At 49.2% G+C, this 16,191-nt stretch overlaps 1 protein-coding gene across 1 annotated transcript in view; it reads right to left on the bottom strand.

Annotated features, from left to right (window-relative positions):
• Window positions 1-584: 584 nt before the first annotated feature.
• Window positions 585-16,191, bottom strand: part of UBE3B (ubiquitin protein ligase E3B) — a 21,592-nt gene continuing 5,985 nt past the window's right edge. The window contains exons 11-28 of the mRNA XM_059484843.1: window positions 15,964-16,084; window positions 15,192-15,369; window positions 14,740-14,909; window positions 13,797-13,964; window positions 12,886-13,057; window positions 12,198-12,316; window positions 11,475-11,589; window positions 11,027-11,126; window positions 10,472-10,591; window positions 9,992-10,168; window positions 9,794-9,904; window positions 8,872-9,009; window positions 8,688-8,753; window positions 7,192-7,250; window positions 4,702-4,884; window positions 4,155-4,266; window positions 3,770-3,862; window positions 585-3,161 (exon numbers count right to left, since the gene is read on the bottom strand). Coding sequence (XP_059340826.1) covers window positions 2,970-3,161; window positions 3,770-3,862; window positions 4,155-4,266; window positions 4,702-4,884; window positions 7,192-7,250; window positions 8,688-8,753; window positions 8,872-9,009; window positions 9,794-9,904; window positions 9,992-10,168; window positions 10,472-10,591; window positions 11,027-11,126; window positions 11,475-11,589; window positions 12,198-12,316; window positions 12,886-13,057; window positions 13,797-13,964; window positions 14,740-14,909; window positions 15,192-15,369; window positions 15,964-16,084 — 2,394 coding nt within the window. The 3' untranslated portion in view covers window positions 585-2,969. The remainder of the gene's footprint in view (window positions 3,162-3,769; window positions 3,863-4,154; window positions 4,267-4,701; window positions 4,885-7,191; window positions 7,251-8,687; window positions 8,754-8,871; window positions 9,010-9,793; window positions 9,905-9,991; window positions 10,169-10,471; window positions 10,592-11,026; window positions 11,127-11,474; window positions 11,590-12,197; window positions 12,317-12,885; window positions 13,058-13,796; window positions 13,965-14,739; window positions 14,910-15,191; window positions 15,370-15,963; window positions 16,085-16,191) is intronic.

Below are 16,191 nucleotides of genomic sequence, written 5' to 3'. Positions count from 1 at the left end.
GCCTTGGCAGCAGCTGCTCTGGGCTTGCTTTTTGCTGTTCCTGACAGTGCCAGATGCCTCTGTGTCAAAACAATGGCACTTGCACACTGACTGGGAGCCTCTCCCTCACTCCCACCATGCTCCCGCTCCCGGCAGAGCCAGGGAGGGCTGGGAATGGCCAGGGGGGCAGGAGGGCTCCAGGCAGGGATGGAGGGGCACTGAAGGGCTCCAAAGCCAAAGTCAGAGGGAGCTGGAGCAGCAGGCACAGCTCTCACTCCTCCAAAGAGCTTCCAGCATGAGACTCAGGCAGAAACAATATTATGATATTGTTATTAATATCAAAGCCCATGTCAGCTCCAGTGGCTGCTCCTTGGGGCTCCCCCACTCCTGCACTGGGATCCCAGGTTGCTCCAAGCTCTGTCCAGCCTGGCCTTGGACACTTCCACGGATCCAGAGGCAGTCACAGCTTCTCTGGGCACCTTTCTCCTCACCCTTGCAATAAAGGCAGGTGCCTCTGAGAGGTGCCAGGGCCCCAATGCCCTGCTCTGCCAGGAGTATCCCACCAGCACATTCCCTGCCCTAGGAAAGGACCAGGAGACATCCAACCACCTGAACTCATCCCAGCTTTATTTTCTCTGCAGCTCAGACACACAGGGATGGAACCAAGATCTCCACAACAGCAACTCTTGGATAGAAAAGATCCTTGGGAATCTCCTGTGGCAAAACCATCCGTGGGCAGGATCCACAGAGCAGGCAGGGACTGACACAGCCTCCCTGGGACACAGGAATCAGCCCCTCCACAGCAATCCTTGCCTGCATCCTGCACTGGGAATTCCCCAGACATTTCTCACATTTTCCACACCAGCTCCAGCACAGGAGCAGTGTCTGTAGTGCAACATCTCCAGGTTTGGAGGGAACAAGCTAAGTCTGCAGTAAGATTATTTTTTTTTCTAGGAATTGTACTCCTGAGGAACAAAGGGAAAAGGGGAGCAAGGATTTGATCTCAGTGTTCAACAGTTCATTTCACTGAATACTCATTGTGCTCTAGTCAGACACACTGCACTTCCTAGAAGGAAAAAGGAGATTTTGGGGTGATATTTAAACTCTGAGAGGTCCAAGGCAGTGCCTAAACCTCCCAACTACACAGTCACCAACTGGTTAATGCCAAAATGTTCTATGTATAAAAAAAAAAAAGAAATTTACTATCATCTTTAATTTCTGTGACTCACAGCCCAGTGTCCTGAACCCTCTGGATGCAGACATTCCTGTCTGCACCAACACTTCCCATCACTCCTGTTTAATCTCACTGATTTGACAGAGAAGAAGGATCCTGACATTGCTTTCCAGATGCATTTCCAGGCATTGGCTCTAAAAAAAGGGTTATTCTCTGAAATCCATCTGAAGCACGACAGGAGGAGGATGAAGCCAAGGCCATCTCGCTGCCCGGTGCCGAGGGTTTCCCAACCCCTTGGAAAGAAATCTTGTGAAATCTTGTGAAATATTGTAGTTAAGGGGATCTTCCAGAGCCCAGGGTGTGGAGATCTGTGCTCTGCTGAGCTCACCTAGGCACAGGAATCCTGTTGGATAGACCAGGCAGGGCAGCAGGAGAGGTGGGATATGGCCAGGGAGGGGAATGAGGATCCCCAGTGCCACAGGGAGGGAAGGAGGGAGAGAAAACCCTGGGCAGAAGCCAGCAGCCTGTGCAGGAGCTTTGAGGTGAAGGGGAGGAGGTGACTGCCTTTTAAACCTGTCCCCAAAAGGGCAATGCCATGGCTCTGCTCTGTACCAGAATCATAGCAGGGCCAGGACAGCCCAGGAGCAGCCCAGTCCCTCCTCTCTCCAGCCTGGGCCAGGGCAGGACTCAAGGGACCAAAGATGGGAAGCTGCAGAGACACTTTGAGTGTCTCAGAAATTGCAGGAAGGATCCACACCTTCCCAAGTCACCCCCTGCAAAAGCTGCCTGCTCCAGGCAAACACCAACTGACAGAAATAAGGCCAGAAAGAGACAAAGCGACCGAAATAAAGAGTTTGGCAACAAAGAAAATGTGGCCATCACACAGAGAGCCTGCCCTGGGTCCAAACAACTCTCTAAGAAAGAGCCTGCAAGCAAAGGGAAACTTCCATCTCAGAGGGATTCTGCCAGGGGAGGTTTCCAGAGGATTTGACACATTCCCCTGGTTCCAGAGAGGAACCTGCCCCACCTGTGCTGGGGAGCCAGAGTGTGTGCCAGCTCCTGTCCTCTGGAAACCAAGGAAAATGAAACCTTTCCTGCTCCTGAGAAATTGAGACATGACTCTTCCTGTCCCAAGGCTGGGTCTGGCAGGAGCCTGGCAGAGGCACAGCTGGCTGAGCCCACTCCTGCTGCTCCAGCCCTTAACCTCCAGCATTCCAAAGCCTTCCTGAGAGCCACAGGGTCCATCTGCTCCTGCTGAAGCTGCTGCTTCCCTGTCATTCCTTCTCCAAGACACACCTAAGACCCTGCAGGGGCTGGGACACCTGAAATCCCTCTGTCCTGAGAGAGCAGTGCCCATCCAGGCACTTTCAACGCTGCCATCTCCTCATGAGCTCTGCCATCCCTCTGCCTTTGTGCAGCTTCCCAGACTCACTTCCAGCCAGCCCAGCTCAGCTCCTGGGGAAGGAAAAAGCAGCACTCCCATGCCCAGCCTGCTGGGGGTGTCACTGTCACTGATCTGGGTGGCACTTGGAGCGTTCCTTCCATGCTCCCCCCGGGGTTTGCTTTTAAGGACGATTTCCGTGGGTGTCAAGTGAAGGGCTTAAAGTCAGGCCCATCCCCTCCTCCAGCCTGGAGCCGTGCCTAAGAAAAACCAGCCCTGAGCCCAGCAGCTCTTCCCTGGATCCCTGTGAGCCTCCAGCGCCTCTCCAGGCCTCCAGCGAGCAGCCAGCTCCCGCCGAGCTGCTCCGGGCTCCGTGTGGGAAGGGCTCCCCCTTCCTGCAGCAGCTCCAAGCCCCATCCCGAGCCCAGGCCGTGCCTAGGACAGCTCGAAGCCGGTGTTCATGCTGATGGCGTAGCGCAGCTTCTCCCTCAGGATGCTCTTCTTGCTGTAGTTGGGGAGCTTGAGGAGGTTGAAGCACGTGGAGGAGGTGGGGAGGCGCCCGCCCGGCTCCTTCTTGCGGATGGTGAAGAAGCCGCGCAAAACGCTGCCCAGGGTGTCCCCCGTGTCCTGCAAGGGCACACAGCTGTCACCTCCCTCTCTGGGCTCCTGGCACGGGGCAGAGGTGCCAGCACAAAATCTGGCACTGGGAATAGGGAGAGTCAAAGCCCAAAGCTCAGTTTTCCACCCCTCTCCAAGGAGCTTTGCTGGTAACTCAATGGCTGACATGGGCATGGTGTGCAGGGACACAGGTGGGACACAGAGATCCCAAACACAGCCCTGGAGGAACCCAGGGAATCCAGGCAGGAAGAGTCTGGAGCTGCTCTGTGTGTGGGCAGCCATGAGCATCCTATTGGGGTAAGGGCTGTTCTCAGAATCCCAGAACAGTTTGGGTTGGAAGGGACCTTAAAACTCATCCCCTTGCCATGGGCAAGGACACCTTCCACTATCCCAGGTTGCTCCAAGTCCCATCCAGCCTCGCTTGGGACCCCTTCAGGGATGGGGCAGCCACAGCTCCTCTGAGCATCCTTGCCAGAGCCTCACCAGCCACACAGGGAATAATTTCTCCCTGGTATCTAATCCTAACACCTCATCTTCCCACGTTAAGGGTTTCCAGGTCAGATGGAGGGGAGGAAGCTGGGCAAGGAATTCCCAAGCCTTGAGAGCAGGATGCCTACCTGGTCATCAGACACTTCCACACAGCGGATGGAGAAAGGAGGCTTGAGGTAGGCAAAGCCCAGAAGTGGAGGTCTGGAGCAGCTGGTGACAAACTGCAAAGTGCCACATGGTGATGATGGGAACACAACAGCCACACAGTGACACAGTCCCAGCACTGCTGGGACTGGCACTGAGCACGCCCCAGTGTGTGTGTCTGACAGCCTTTGGGGAGGGCCACCTCTGCAGGGACACTCATGGTGACACCACAGCATCCACAGAGCTCTGCTGGGGACTTCCAGGTGTCAGGAATTCTGGTGCCCCTTCAGAGAGCACCCAGCTAACTGGAGAACAACCCTGGCCCCACCACCCCAGGTCCCAGCTGGGCAGGCATGGCTCCTCACTCACCTTGAGGAACATGGCTCTCTCCTCAGGGCTGAAGTCGTTGGCCAGGATGTCCCAGAGCCAGATGATGACACGGTGACTGCCATGGAAGCCCCCGTAGTACACTGTGTGTTTCCTGGGGAGGGAAAGGCTCTGACAGGCCTGCCACTGCAGCAGGAGGGGCACAAGTGCTGGAAGGGTGGGGTGGTTTGGAAGGGACCTTAAAGCTCATCTTGTTGCACCCCATAATTCCAGGTTGCTCCAACACCTGCCATGGGTCAGGGTTCACTGCTGATACTGAGCCTCCAGCACTTCCTGGGCACTTGATCAGAGGAAAGGGAAAAGCAGATGGGAATTCTGCTCCCATGAACCAATGGAAGAAAGGACCCATCCCAAATTAGCTTTAAGGAACACATTCCAAAGCTGCTCCTGCCTGCTCCTTCTGTTCCAAGTAGAAGCAGCAGAAGTTATGGTAAAGTTGGTGTCCTTCCACCTCCCAGGAGCTCTGCAAAGGAAAAGCTCAGCTTCCAGGCCAGATGAGGGGTGCCCAGCAGCCCCAGCTGTCACTTACTTCAGGTCCTCGAGGTCGATCTCGGCGTTGTCCCCGGAGATGAGGCGCTGCAGCTCGGGCGCGGAGAACATGCGGATCCACTCGGGCTTGATGATGGCCCTGAAGCCACCAATGAGGGCAGAGGTCTGGCTCTTGATCTGGGTGTGCATCCGGAAATGAGCCATCAGGTGGATGTAGCTGATCCTGGGTGTGAAAAATGCAAATTTTATTATTGGTTTTGGAGAATATGAGGATCCACTCGGGTTTGATGATGGCCCTGAAGCTGCTGATGAGAGCAGAGGTCTGGCTCTTGATCTGGATCCAGAAATGAGCCACCCAGATCCTGGGTAACTGATGTAGCTGATCCTGGCTGTGAAAAATGAGCGTTTTATGACTGGCTTTTTGCAAATGTTAAAATGAATATTATATATGTTATGTTAGAAAGTTATGCTGCATAAAATTTTTTTAGTAGTGTTGTAATTATAGTTTTAAATATAGTTTTAGGTTGTAACAAAATGTTAAAATAGAAACTGTGCTATGTAAGATACTTTTTTTAAAGAGAGGAGTCACAGTGAGATAGCAGCCACAGGACACCCAAATCTTTCAGAGAAAGAGAATTTATTGCTCCATTATCACAAGAAATGAACTTCTTCCCACCTTGCTCAGCCATAAAGATGCTGTTAGGATTCAGAGGAAGAAGCTGACACTGACCAGACAGAATCCTGTGTTTGAATGGAATTTATGCATCATGTATGAGATGTATGAATATGCAACAGGCTGTTGCTTTTAAGGGTTAATCCTCTGTTAATGTGGGTCCTTTTTCAGGCTTATTTTACCCAGAAAAAGGTACCTGGGCATCCATAACTCTTTGTTTTCATTATCTCATATTGTCCTAATCCAAATTGTCCAAACTATTATTACTCTAATTATATAGCTATTTTTATAACCATTTTATTATCATTAGACTTTTAAAATTTTAAAAAACAAGTGATTGGCCTTTTTCACTCTGTGGGACAGGCAGGTGTCACAGAGGACATGGAGGTGACAGGGACACCCAGCACTGAACTGACCCTGAGGTGCTTCTCCAGCCCCAAAAGGACTGGGACAGCCTGGACAGGGTTGTACTTCTCCCTCCAGGCCCTGCTTGTTATTTCAGCAGATGAAGATGTTTTTCTGCCTCTATCCCCTCCTCTGGGACTCTGCTCATTTCTCAGAGCTCCTGCCCAGCTCAAGGACTAATTGGCTTTAATAACTCCTTGATCAACCTTGGCTGGACACAGCTCCAAGTCCTTTTAACAGCTCAGCTCTCCTCTAGGTCTGACCAACAGCTCACTGGGCTCTGCTGCCCCATGGCTGGAGAAACACCACAGCAAAACCATGCAGCAGATTCCCACCTTCCTGCAGCATGTGGGAAAGGTGAACTTTTTGTTAGAGAGAGGCTCTTGCTCTTCTCACCTCCAGGCAAAACACCTGAACTTGCTGATTCTTCTTCTGCAGCTCCCAAACAGACCCCACCTCAACTGCACTGCCTGGGTTTTTGGCAAGGTCACCCCAGCATCCCCAGGCAGAGCTGTTTCCAGATTGCTGCCATTCCCAACACTTCTTTTCCCTCCCAACTCACAATTTTGGGTGCAAAAGCTTCAAATTTCTGCTATAAATTACTAGAGCAGCATCCAGGACTTTCAACTTTTTTTCCCCTGAGCTGACTTGTGACAAGCCAGAGGAAAATCCTTTCAAATGCAAACTCCCTGGCCGGAGCTGGAGAAGAGAAAAGCCTGGAAACATCAGACTGCAAAGCACAGATCCAGGTGGGATCCAGCTTCCATTTGTCAGTGAAAAGATAACAACCCCCAGATCACCAGTTCAAACACACATTTGCTTAATAGATATTTCATTCTGCTTTTATGAGCACTGAAGGGGATAGGGAAAGAAAAAAAAAAAGGAACAAAAAGGTGGGGTTGGTTTTCAGGCTCCGGAGTTGACATTTCTGATAACGATCTAAAAGCCAGTTATCTGTGAAAACAGCCCCGGGGCTCGGTGTCTCCTCTGATTTCCTGGCTCTAAAGAACGACTGTCGAGTGCATTTGAATTCAGCACTGTCTGCTCGGAACACGGTGCTTTATACAACTGCCACATGTTATCATTCTGAGGAGATCTGTCTGCTCCAAGGTGTCTTTGAGCATCTGTGCCCTCTGTGTTCACGACTGTGTGCCTGAATTGCTTTGAATCCATCTGTCTGTATCCATCACCATCATTAAATTCTGCAAAATCTCCCTGACTGGGTGCCTTTGACCTCAGAAGTGCTGTTTCAAGAAGTAAATTGTCAATTTTTATTTTGCAAATCAAATTTAATACAATTTCTGCCGATGAACTGTAACCAGCAAATTCTATTAAGATATTTATGTGCTCCTTCTGCTCCAATCTATCTCAATTCATTCCAGATGCAAGCCCAAGGAACCAGAATAAAGTATTGTGCAGTGGTGACCTTAAAAATCTAATTGCTGTACTTACTTATTTTCATTGGTAACAGGAATGGTCTTCCCTCCAGGAACAAGTTCATGGCAAACCAGCTGAGGGAAGAAATGATTGGATTGCTAATTATTGCCTGGAACCACAATGGAAGGAAATGCCATGCTAAGCCGTTACCTCCCCATAAAACATTTATTTTTACAATAAAACAGCAGGATTTAAAATTTAAGTAATAATCCTGCTTCTGCCTTGAACCAAGTTTCACTTAACTATTAACAGAGTAATTGAACAGTAGGAACTGCAGCTCTCCCACCAGTGCAGCCAGCCCTTCTCCAAGGAAGCCTCCTCTGCAGCCTGATCCATCACTGCTGAACCACACACAAATCAATTCCAGGAGCCCTGGGGGACTGTCACAATCCCAGAATCCAGAGGCTGAGCAAGCTCAGAGAGCTCAGCCTGACAGCAGCACAGCCCAAAGTTGGCTGAGCCACAGGTCTCATGCATGCTCTCTGCACTGCAGGCAGGAAGGCAGAGCCAGGAGGGATCTCCCAGTGCCTGCTGATCTCCTCCAGCTCAGGGCAGGACCCTCCAGGTGCTGCCTGCAGAGTCCCCACTCCTCATTCCCACTTTACAGAGGCCTCAGCTCCAGGTGAATTCCAAGGTCAGACTGAAGCCAGCCCAGGGAATGAGCTCAGCTGTGACATGGCTGTGGCTGCAGGGACACAGAGTCCAGTCAGGGTGACCCCACCTGGCTCCTTCAGCACCACCAAAGCACTGGGGAAACAGCTATTTGATATATTTTATATATATTTTATATATATATATTTATATATATATATTTTATAAATATTAGATATATATTAGATATATTATATATTTCACATATATTTTATATATATATATAATATTTTTATATATTTTAAATATATTTTATACATGTTATATATTTTATAATAACCGGGATTATTTTTGACCCCAGCCCGCAGTATCTCATTGCTGGGCTCCACATCCTGCTCCTACCTTCATTTTTCACATGGAAGAACCCTCCAAGCTGAAACCTCAGCAATCCTGAGGCAGCAGCAGGTGTCCTCCATGGCTCCCCATGGAATTTGCAGCACAAAAAGCATTTTTATTTTATCTCTCTCCAGATTTTCCAGCTCTGCACACACAACTTCACAGGGCTCTAGTGCAACCAAGTACCTCCAAGTCTTCCTAAGGGATTTGCCAAACAGCTTTTCATTCTCTAGGCCAAGAGACCTCCTGACACACTTGGGAGTTTCCCTGATAGATGGGGAAGAAAAGGAATTTATCCCTATTCACAAGCTCTTCTTTTAAGAAGGGAACACCAGTTATGCAGGGGAAGCATTAAACACTTTTCAACCCTGGAAGCAGAAAAATTAAGGGTCAGAGGGGAACCTCTTCTTGTGGAAAAGCTCTTTTCTGCCCACAGGTAAATACTGAATTCCATGGCTGAGTTCAGAGAAGCTGAGAGGACAAAACAGAGGTAAGGTCCAAAAAATCACTGAATAAAAACCTACCTGACCCATCACATCTTCATCATAGGACAGTGTTAAGCCCAGGTCACTGATATCACCATCATAACGCTGGAGAAGGAAAAAAAAAGGGAAAAATGTCAGGGTTCAGCAGCAGAACCACCACTCCCAGGTTTTAACAACAAGCAGCAAAAAGGGAGGTGAATGACAGGAAAATTCTTGCTCCAACCTTAATTGAGGTGAGATTTTTATAGAACTCTGAGTCCAAGGAGGGCAGTTCATCCACGGAGCTGTAGAAGACACTGTGGTGGTGCCCAAGGAGCTGACTCAAAAAGAAGGAAGCAAATGGCACATCCACAACTATTCCCTGTGGAAAAGAAGAATGCACAGGTAAGGTCCTGCCACACACTTGTGGTTGTGGCAGCTTTAGTTACCTGCAAGGCAGATCTTGTGGTGTGGAACAAGTGCAAAGAGCACTTTGCAAGGCACCAAAATCAGCTACAAACCCCACATCCTCTTAAAATCCATTAATTAGTAAGGCAGGTGCAAAAAGGCACTTGGGGAACTCCATGTGCTCTTTAAAAGAACTGCATTCCATGGTTTGAAGTGAAACAGGGGAAATTTAGTGAGATACATGGAAGAATCCTTCCCTGTGAGGGAAGTGAGGCCCTGGCTCAGGGTGCTCAGAGAAGCTGTGGCTGCCCCTGGATCCCTGGGAAGTGTCCAAGGCCAGGCTGGACAGAGCTTGGAGCAACCTGGGATAGTGGAAGGTGTCCCTGCCCATGGCAAGGATTAGACTAGAAAGTTCCCTTTCAACCCAAATCATTCTATCAGAGTCATTCTGTTATTTCATTCTCCTTTTTGCCTCACTTCCCTTTGAGGTATCCACAAATGGATGTTTGTAAGGTGGAACACCAAAAAAATCAGGCTGGTATCCCAGCACCATGAGGAACAATCATGCATGACCCATGTTTTACCTCCAAAATTATTTTTAATATATGCCTAAAGAAATTCCAGTCTGTCCCACTAAGAGGATCTTTATTCAAGCCATTTTTCCAAACTCCACTCTTCAATAAAACCTCCCTAAGCAGGACAGGTGCCCTCAAAGGCACCATCACTGACAAGACCCCAACCTGGTGCTCCTGGCTCACCTCATACACAGCCTTCCCAAGCATCTTCCCCACAAACTCAAAAAGCTGCAGGTAGTTCTCATGGATGTAGGATGTTGGGGATGGATACAGCCTCTCATCACCACTGGTGGTCTGCACAAAGAGATAAGAGATAAGAGCCCAGTGAGGCAGAATGGCTTTGCCTGCACCAGGTCACCTCAGGTGGCACCTGTGTCCTACCTTGAACAGGTTCAGTGCAGGGTCAAACACCTTTTTAATGATCTCTTCCAGGAACTCTTTGAAGACTCCATCTTGATCAATACCAGCCTCATCAACCCCCAGGTCATTGACAAACTTCACCCTGATCACTCCTTTCATGGCGTTCTGGGAAAGCTGCCGGAGCTGTTCATACCCATCCTACACAGAGCAGAAAATCCAGAGGACAATCCACATGAAACACTCACCCAGAGATGCAGCAGGGACAGCACACAGGCCCACCAAAGAAATCTGTATTTGTCATGTGTCTTGAGCTCAAAAACTCAGCATTTTCCAAGTCAAAATTCCAGGTTTGCAGCAGCCTGAGCTGAACAAGAATCCAGCATTCTCCTGGGATGTCAGTTCTGGGAGTGGGACCCTCAGCAGCCACAGAGAAGGTAAAATCACACCTCCCTGCCCTGTTTTTGTCAGGCCAGGCCCTGTGGGCTGGCTCACACCCCTCACCTCGAGCATGCGGGAGCGGCGGATGGTGATGTGGGTGACGTGAGGGGACGCCGAGCTCGTCTCCACCAGCCCCAGCTTCTCCTTCTCCTTGGTCACCATGTTCCGGAAGAGCAGCACCCTCTGCAAAAAGAAAACAAATGAACAATCCATGGGGAGCCTCATGCTGCAGGGCAGTAGGGATTTGGGAGCTCCTGACACACAGAATGGCTGCTGGGTGTCCTGATCCCAGCTGTTCCCAGTGGTGCCACTGTCACCCACTCACTGCATGCAGCTGCACACACAGATCAGCTCTGTCTCAACAGAGATCCATGCATTTGAAGGAAATGCACTAGGAAGGGGTGAGGACACAGATCAGTTCTCTCTCAGTGACAGAAATCAAGATATTTAGAGGAAATCTGTTGGGGAAGGTGAGGATGAAGGAGAAGATTTTTATTCAGCTGGCATTTCAAAAAAAGCTCCATGTCACAAAATGCTCCAGACACATGTCCCTCCCACCCCAATGGCCACACAGGCTATTGATTCCCAGCCTCCACCCTCTGCCCCCATCCCACTCACGTTCTTGTGGGGAATGACATGTGGGATGTACTGCAGGAGCAGCTGGGCTCGTTTCTTGTCCTTGTCCAGCTCCTGGAAGAGCACGCTGGGTTTGAGGTCCCTTGACAAAGAAAGGCAGATATTCAGAGATCCCAGGTGTGGGACAGAGGGAACAGGCAGTGATTCCAAAGATGACTGCAGTACTCAGTGTACACATTAAGAAGGTGAAAGGGTCCAGGGACACCCAAGCTCTTGGGTGCTGAGTCAGTTTTCAAAGCACCACCTAAACCTCCCACCACAGAGAAAAGCACAACACGAGGGGCGTCCCTAACTGCAAACACAGGCAGCAGTTCCACCTCGATCCCACAGGCAGAATGTCAATAAGGAACCCCAAATCAGGCTCTCCAGAGGATGTGGGGCAGTGGGACAAGCCTGGAGCTGCCCATGATCCCTGCTCTGAGCCACTCACTTGCGCAGCCAGTGATCCTCGGGAGCGAAGCGCCGGCGACAATCCCGCTCGTACAGCACCATGAGCCAGCCATGCACAGAATGGAACAGCTCCAGGGTCTCTCCTCGGGCATTCTCTGCACAAAAGGAACAAGGCAGCAAAGTCCAGGCACCCCTGGCAGCAGCAGGAGCCACACCTTGATTATCCTCCTCACAGAAACAGCACTGGGGTGTTTTCCTGGCCCACACGGCCTCTGGAGGGAAGGATGTTGTACCTCTGGGAAGAGAGATGGTCTATTCTTTAAACAGAGCTAATCAAAGCCATCTCATTTCACATCAGAGCTGGACTATCTCAGCTAATTACCAGAGAGCTGAGCTCTACCCAAATTATACCAGCAGAGAGGTTCACAGCAGATTCTACAGAGACCCAAGCAAGCTGCTCTGCCTGGTCACAGCACTGCCCTGCTCTTGTCCAACACACAGCTCAGCATTGCTAAACCTCATCTCTGCCAAAAACCAACATGCCCATCATGTCTGTTACAGAAATCCTTACTGGAAATAGGGAAGTGCTCTAGATTTGGCACAAAGCATGATTGTGGCATCTGGACATCAAAAGACTGGGACATATTCCCACATTGAAGTGCTTTTTGTGCCAAGGAATAATTAGCAGAAGCTTCAAATTCTAAAATTAATGCCATTTGTGGTTCTAAGAGTAACATCAACTCAACCTACTAAAAGCACTCACCTACAATTCCATCCCAGATCATCTTAAACACAAAGGAATTCAGGAAAGAGGAGATGGTCACCAGCTCTTCCAGTTTGAATGAAATCTGCTCTTCGTAGACCTCGATGTCATCCAGAATCCTGTCAGAGCAAACAAATGCAAATGCACAAGTGTAAATTTAATTCCCTGTTGAAATTTTCATAAAGGCACATTATCCTTTAGCAGCAGCTCTTATTTCTATGACAACTGACACCCATGAGGATCCAAAGTCATAAACAACCAAACCTTATTTATGGATTTTGACTGATAGCAGATCCTAACAGAAGATGGTATGAGAGGCTGAGATACAAGCAAAGTCAGTGTTTCACGCTTAAAAAGACCTTTTCCATTCCCAAGAAAATTTTTGCCTCATTCAAGAGGAGAGAATTGTCTCTAGTGACCAGCAAGGGCAATTTTCCTCCTTTCCCATCTTTTGTGTTGTTTCTTTTCCCCCTCCTGCCCAGTTTTGTCACCAGCTGCAAGCAGCACATGGCTGAGGGAAAAAAGTCCTTTTGAAGCCTTTTATTTTTCAGGAATCAATCCCAAAAGCTTGCTGCTTTACCCTGCCTACTTATCTTCATGAAAAAACCTTAAATGTTTCTCTTGAACCTGAAGGAACACAACGGCTCCATGTCACAAATCCAGGGACACCCATCCATGAGCTACCTACGTGATGAGGTGACGGGAGCAGTCACAGAAGAGCATCAACATGGCCAGCAGCCTCTTGGATTCCTCTGTGTCGTTGTTCAAACACTCCAAAAAGAGTTTTAGCCCTCCCTGTGGTCCCAGCTCACAGATGAAAGCCCACAATTTGGGCAGCAGATCATCCAGGTAAGTGAGACCTAGGAAAATATAAAGTGCAGCCAGTAAAGCTCATTCTGCTGCTTGTGAAAGCTCAGAGAGGTGAAGCTTGAAGCTGAAAAAGCCTTTTGCAAAGCAAAGAGGAACATGAGCATCCCATTTGGCTCCCAGGCTTGTCTGCATTAACAGGACAGGGACAATCAGCAGGAAAGCACAAAAAAACCCCAAGCCTTTAGTAAGGCTCTGCCTGCACATCTCGAACCTTTTCTCTCTAATTCTTTTGCAGTTTTAGAAAATAATGAATTCCTGTGATCCCACATCCATCTTAGGGATGAGAACACAACAGGGCTGCACCCATGGTCTCCACAAAGCACCCAAAGCTCTGGACTCACTCCCTGCACTACCCACCAGACCAAAACAGTGCTCTCCTCCTCCACCCCTTCCCAAGACAGACAATTTGTTCTCAAGATGTGTGAAAGCATTCATTTCCCACCACAGAAAGATTAATATTGCCAGGCTCCCCAAAAACCCTGACTCAGGCTGAAGATTGAGAGGGAGTAAGCAAGGTTTCATGAGAGGAAAACTTGCTTTAATTTGTATTCTTGAGAGTTTGTGCTTGATCAAGTGGTGCTGAATGTTATTGATCCCACGGATGATTCAGGATGGAACAAGCCTTCCCCACCCAGTCAATAACCTGTTGGCAGTGATAAAACTCCCAACAAATCAACATAAATAAGGAAAAAAAAAAAAAGGATTTGAGCAGCAGGGAGGTGGCCTGACCTGTGAGGATCTGCAGGCGGATCTGGGTGAGGGTGGTCAGGGTGGTTTGGTACAGGACACAGATGCTGCAAACTTTCTGCACCTCGGCAGAATCCACGCGCTTCCCTCCCACCGGCTTCAGGATGTTCCGGACTGAGGCCGACTTCTGGAAAGCTCTCTTGAACAGGTCTGGGGGCAGAAACACAGGGGGAATGCCAGAAGGCAGGGTTAGATGGGATTTTGGGAAGGAATTCTTCCCTGTGAGGGTGGGGAAGTCCAGGCACAGGGTGGTCAAAGAAACTGTGGCTGCTCCTGGATCCCTGAAGTGTCCAAAGCCAGGTTGGATGGGGCTTGGAGACAGGGGAAGGTGTCCCTGCCCATGGCCCCAAATCCTATCTAATTCACACCATTCCACAGTTCTATACATACTCTACAGGACAAGGAGAAAAGAATGAGCTGTAAGTGCCCTTCCAACCCAAACCATTCATGATCCCAGTCCTGACCTCAGCAAATAATGACCACAGGACCCTGTGTTATGAGCAACAGCTAGAAAATATCAGATTTACAGTTATATTATCCCAAATCCTTTTCTGCAGGACCACCACACCTCACAGGTGCAGAACCAGCTTCACCTTGCTTTCCACATGGGAAGCTGAGCCCTCATCTTCCCTTGGAAGTTTTAAGTTTTGCCAAAAGCACTTCAGCGTTTTGAAAAGAAACTGTTAAAATAAGCAAATATTTTTCTAGCACTAAAGAAAGAGACTTGCCCTAGGTCACAGAAGCATTCCAAGGAGGAATTACAAATAGGAGGCATCACATCTCCACCTAAGCAGCAGCAGCTGCTGCAAGTAATTATTCAAAGCTTTTGGCATAAGTGGAAAAGTCAAAGCCTTGCGAGTTTGGGAGAGAGATCCATGTAAACACACACAAAGAGACAAAAACCCCAAAACCCTCCAGAACTGACTTTTCATAGGAAGGCTGTTCTGAGGGGAGATTGGCTGTGCTGGCAGCTGAGCTATCTCCTGATTTTCCAGCAGTTTCTTGCTGAGCACATCACTGAAGAGGATCCGGATCATGTGGACCCCCCAGAGGTGCTGCAGCTGCTTGGTCAGCAGGGGCATGGACTCGTTCAGCCTGGAAGACAGAGCAGGGGGACAGCTCAGAAAGCAGCTTGGAATAAAACCAGGCAGTGATACTGATCCATTTAGCTCATAATCCCAGCTGGAATATGCACCCACCCACGGAATAGTCTGTGCAGGAATGCTGCAGTTTATTGTGCAGCTAGAACCTGAAATGGCTGAGAAATTATTCTCATTGTTCATCTCAAAACATACAACACTTTGCAATATATAAAAAAAAATTAAAAATAAAAGGAGAGGCTTCATCACCTTTCTCAGTGAGGTCCTTCCTACTCACCCATAATCCACAGTCTGTGAGAACCAGCCCAGCACAGGGTGCCAGTGGGTGAGGTTGGATTTCTTCTGGGACACGTACTTCTGGCAGTAGGAGAGCATCTGGATGAGCACCCCCACAAAATGAGCTGTCTCCTCCTCCAGCACCTGGTCATTCAGGGAGCCCAGGAACACCAGATTGCCTGGAGGAAGGACCAGCACAGCAAGGCTTAAGGAGGAACAGATGCTGTGGGACAGGGGTTGCAGGTGAAGTGAATCCTCTCCCAGTCCCAGGAGAGGATTTGTGTCAGCAGTGATCTCAGAGGTCACCCTGCAGGAAGCCATTTCCAGCAGACATCAACCCTTGATGTGACATGTCCCTTTGGCCACCTTCCCACCAACACCTTCTACAAACTACTAGAAGCTACAACCCATGGCTATCTCAGAGTTCCAACCTGTAATCTTGTTACTTTTGCAGAAATGTGAATTTAAATATGTAACAGCATTTAGGGGAGGGAGATCCAAGTCTGCCACACTCCAAGACTTGCTCAGAGTCCAAGTGAAAAGCTGGCAGAGATGATGCATGACATGAATACAAGAGCAAATCCCTTCTTCCCTTTGCAAAGGTCTTAAACCTCATCTGTAACATCCCAAAACACACCTCAGTTGTTATTTAGAGCGAATTACCAAAATAACAGTTCAAAATTCTGAGTTGGAGGCAGCTTTGCCTCATGAAAAAGAGAAGATCTGAATCAAAACTCTTCTTCAAACCCAGCAGAAGAGGTGGAGGTGCTCACCCAGCAAGCAGAGGGTGTGACTGCCCTCCAGGCACACGCACACGTCCCGGCACTGCGACTCCCGGCTCAGGAACAGGATGAACTTGCGGAAGAGATCGTGGGATTCCATCACTGCCAGGCGCTGCAACACAGCATGGAGGGGCCACTGAGGCTGGGCAGCAGCACAGCCCCTTTCCTGACCTGCCAGCAGCACTTGGCACTGGCTTCTCTTCACAAATAAAGCAGCAA

Source organism: Ammospiza nelsoni, chromosome 18, assembly GCF_027579445.1.
Source record: "Ammospiza nelsoni isolate bAmmNel1 chromosome 18, bAmmNel1.pri, whole genome shotgun sequence".
NCBI lineage: Eukaryota > Metazoa > Chordata > Aves > Passeriformes > Passerellidae > Ammospiza > Ammospiza nelsoni.
This window is presented reverse-complemented; position numbering and strand designations above follow the sequence as displayed.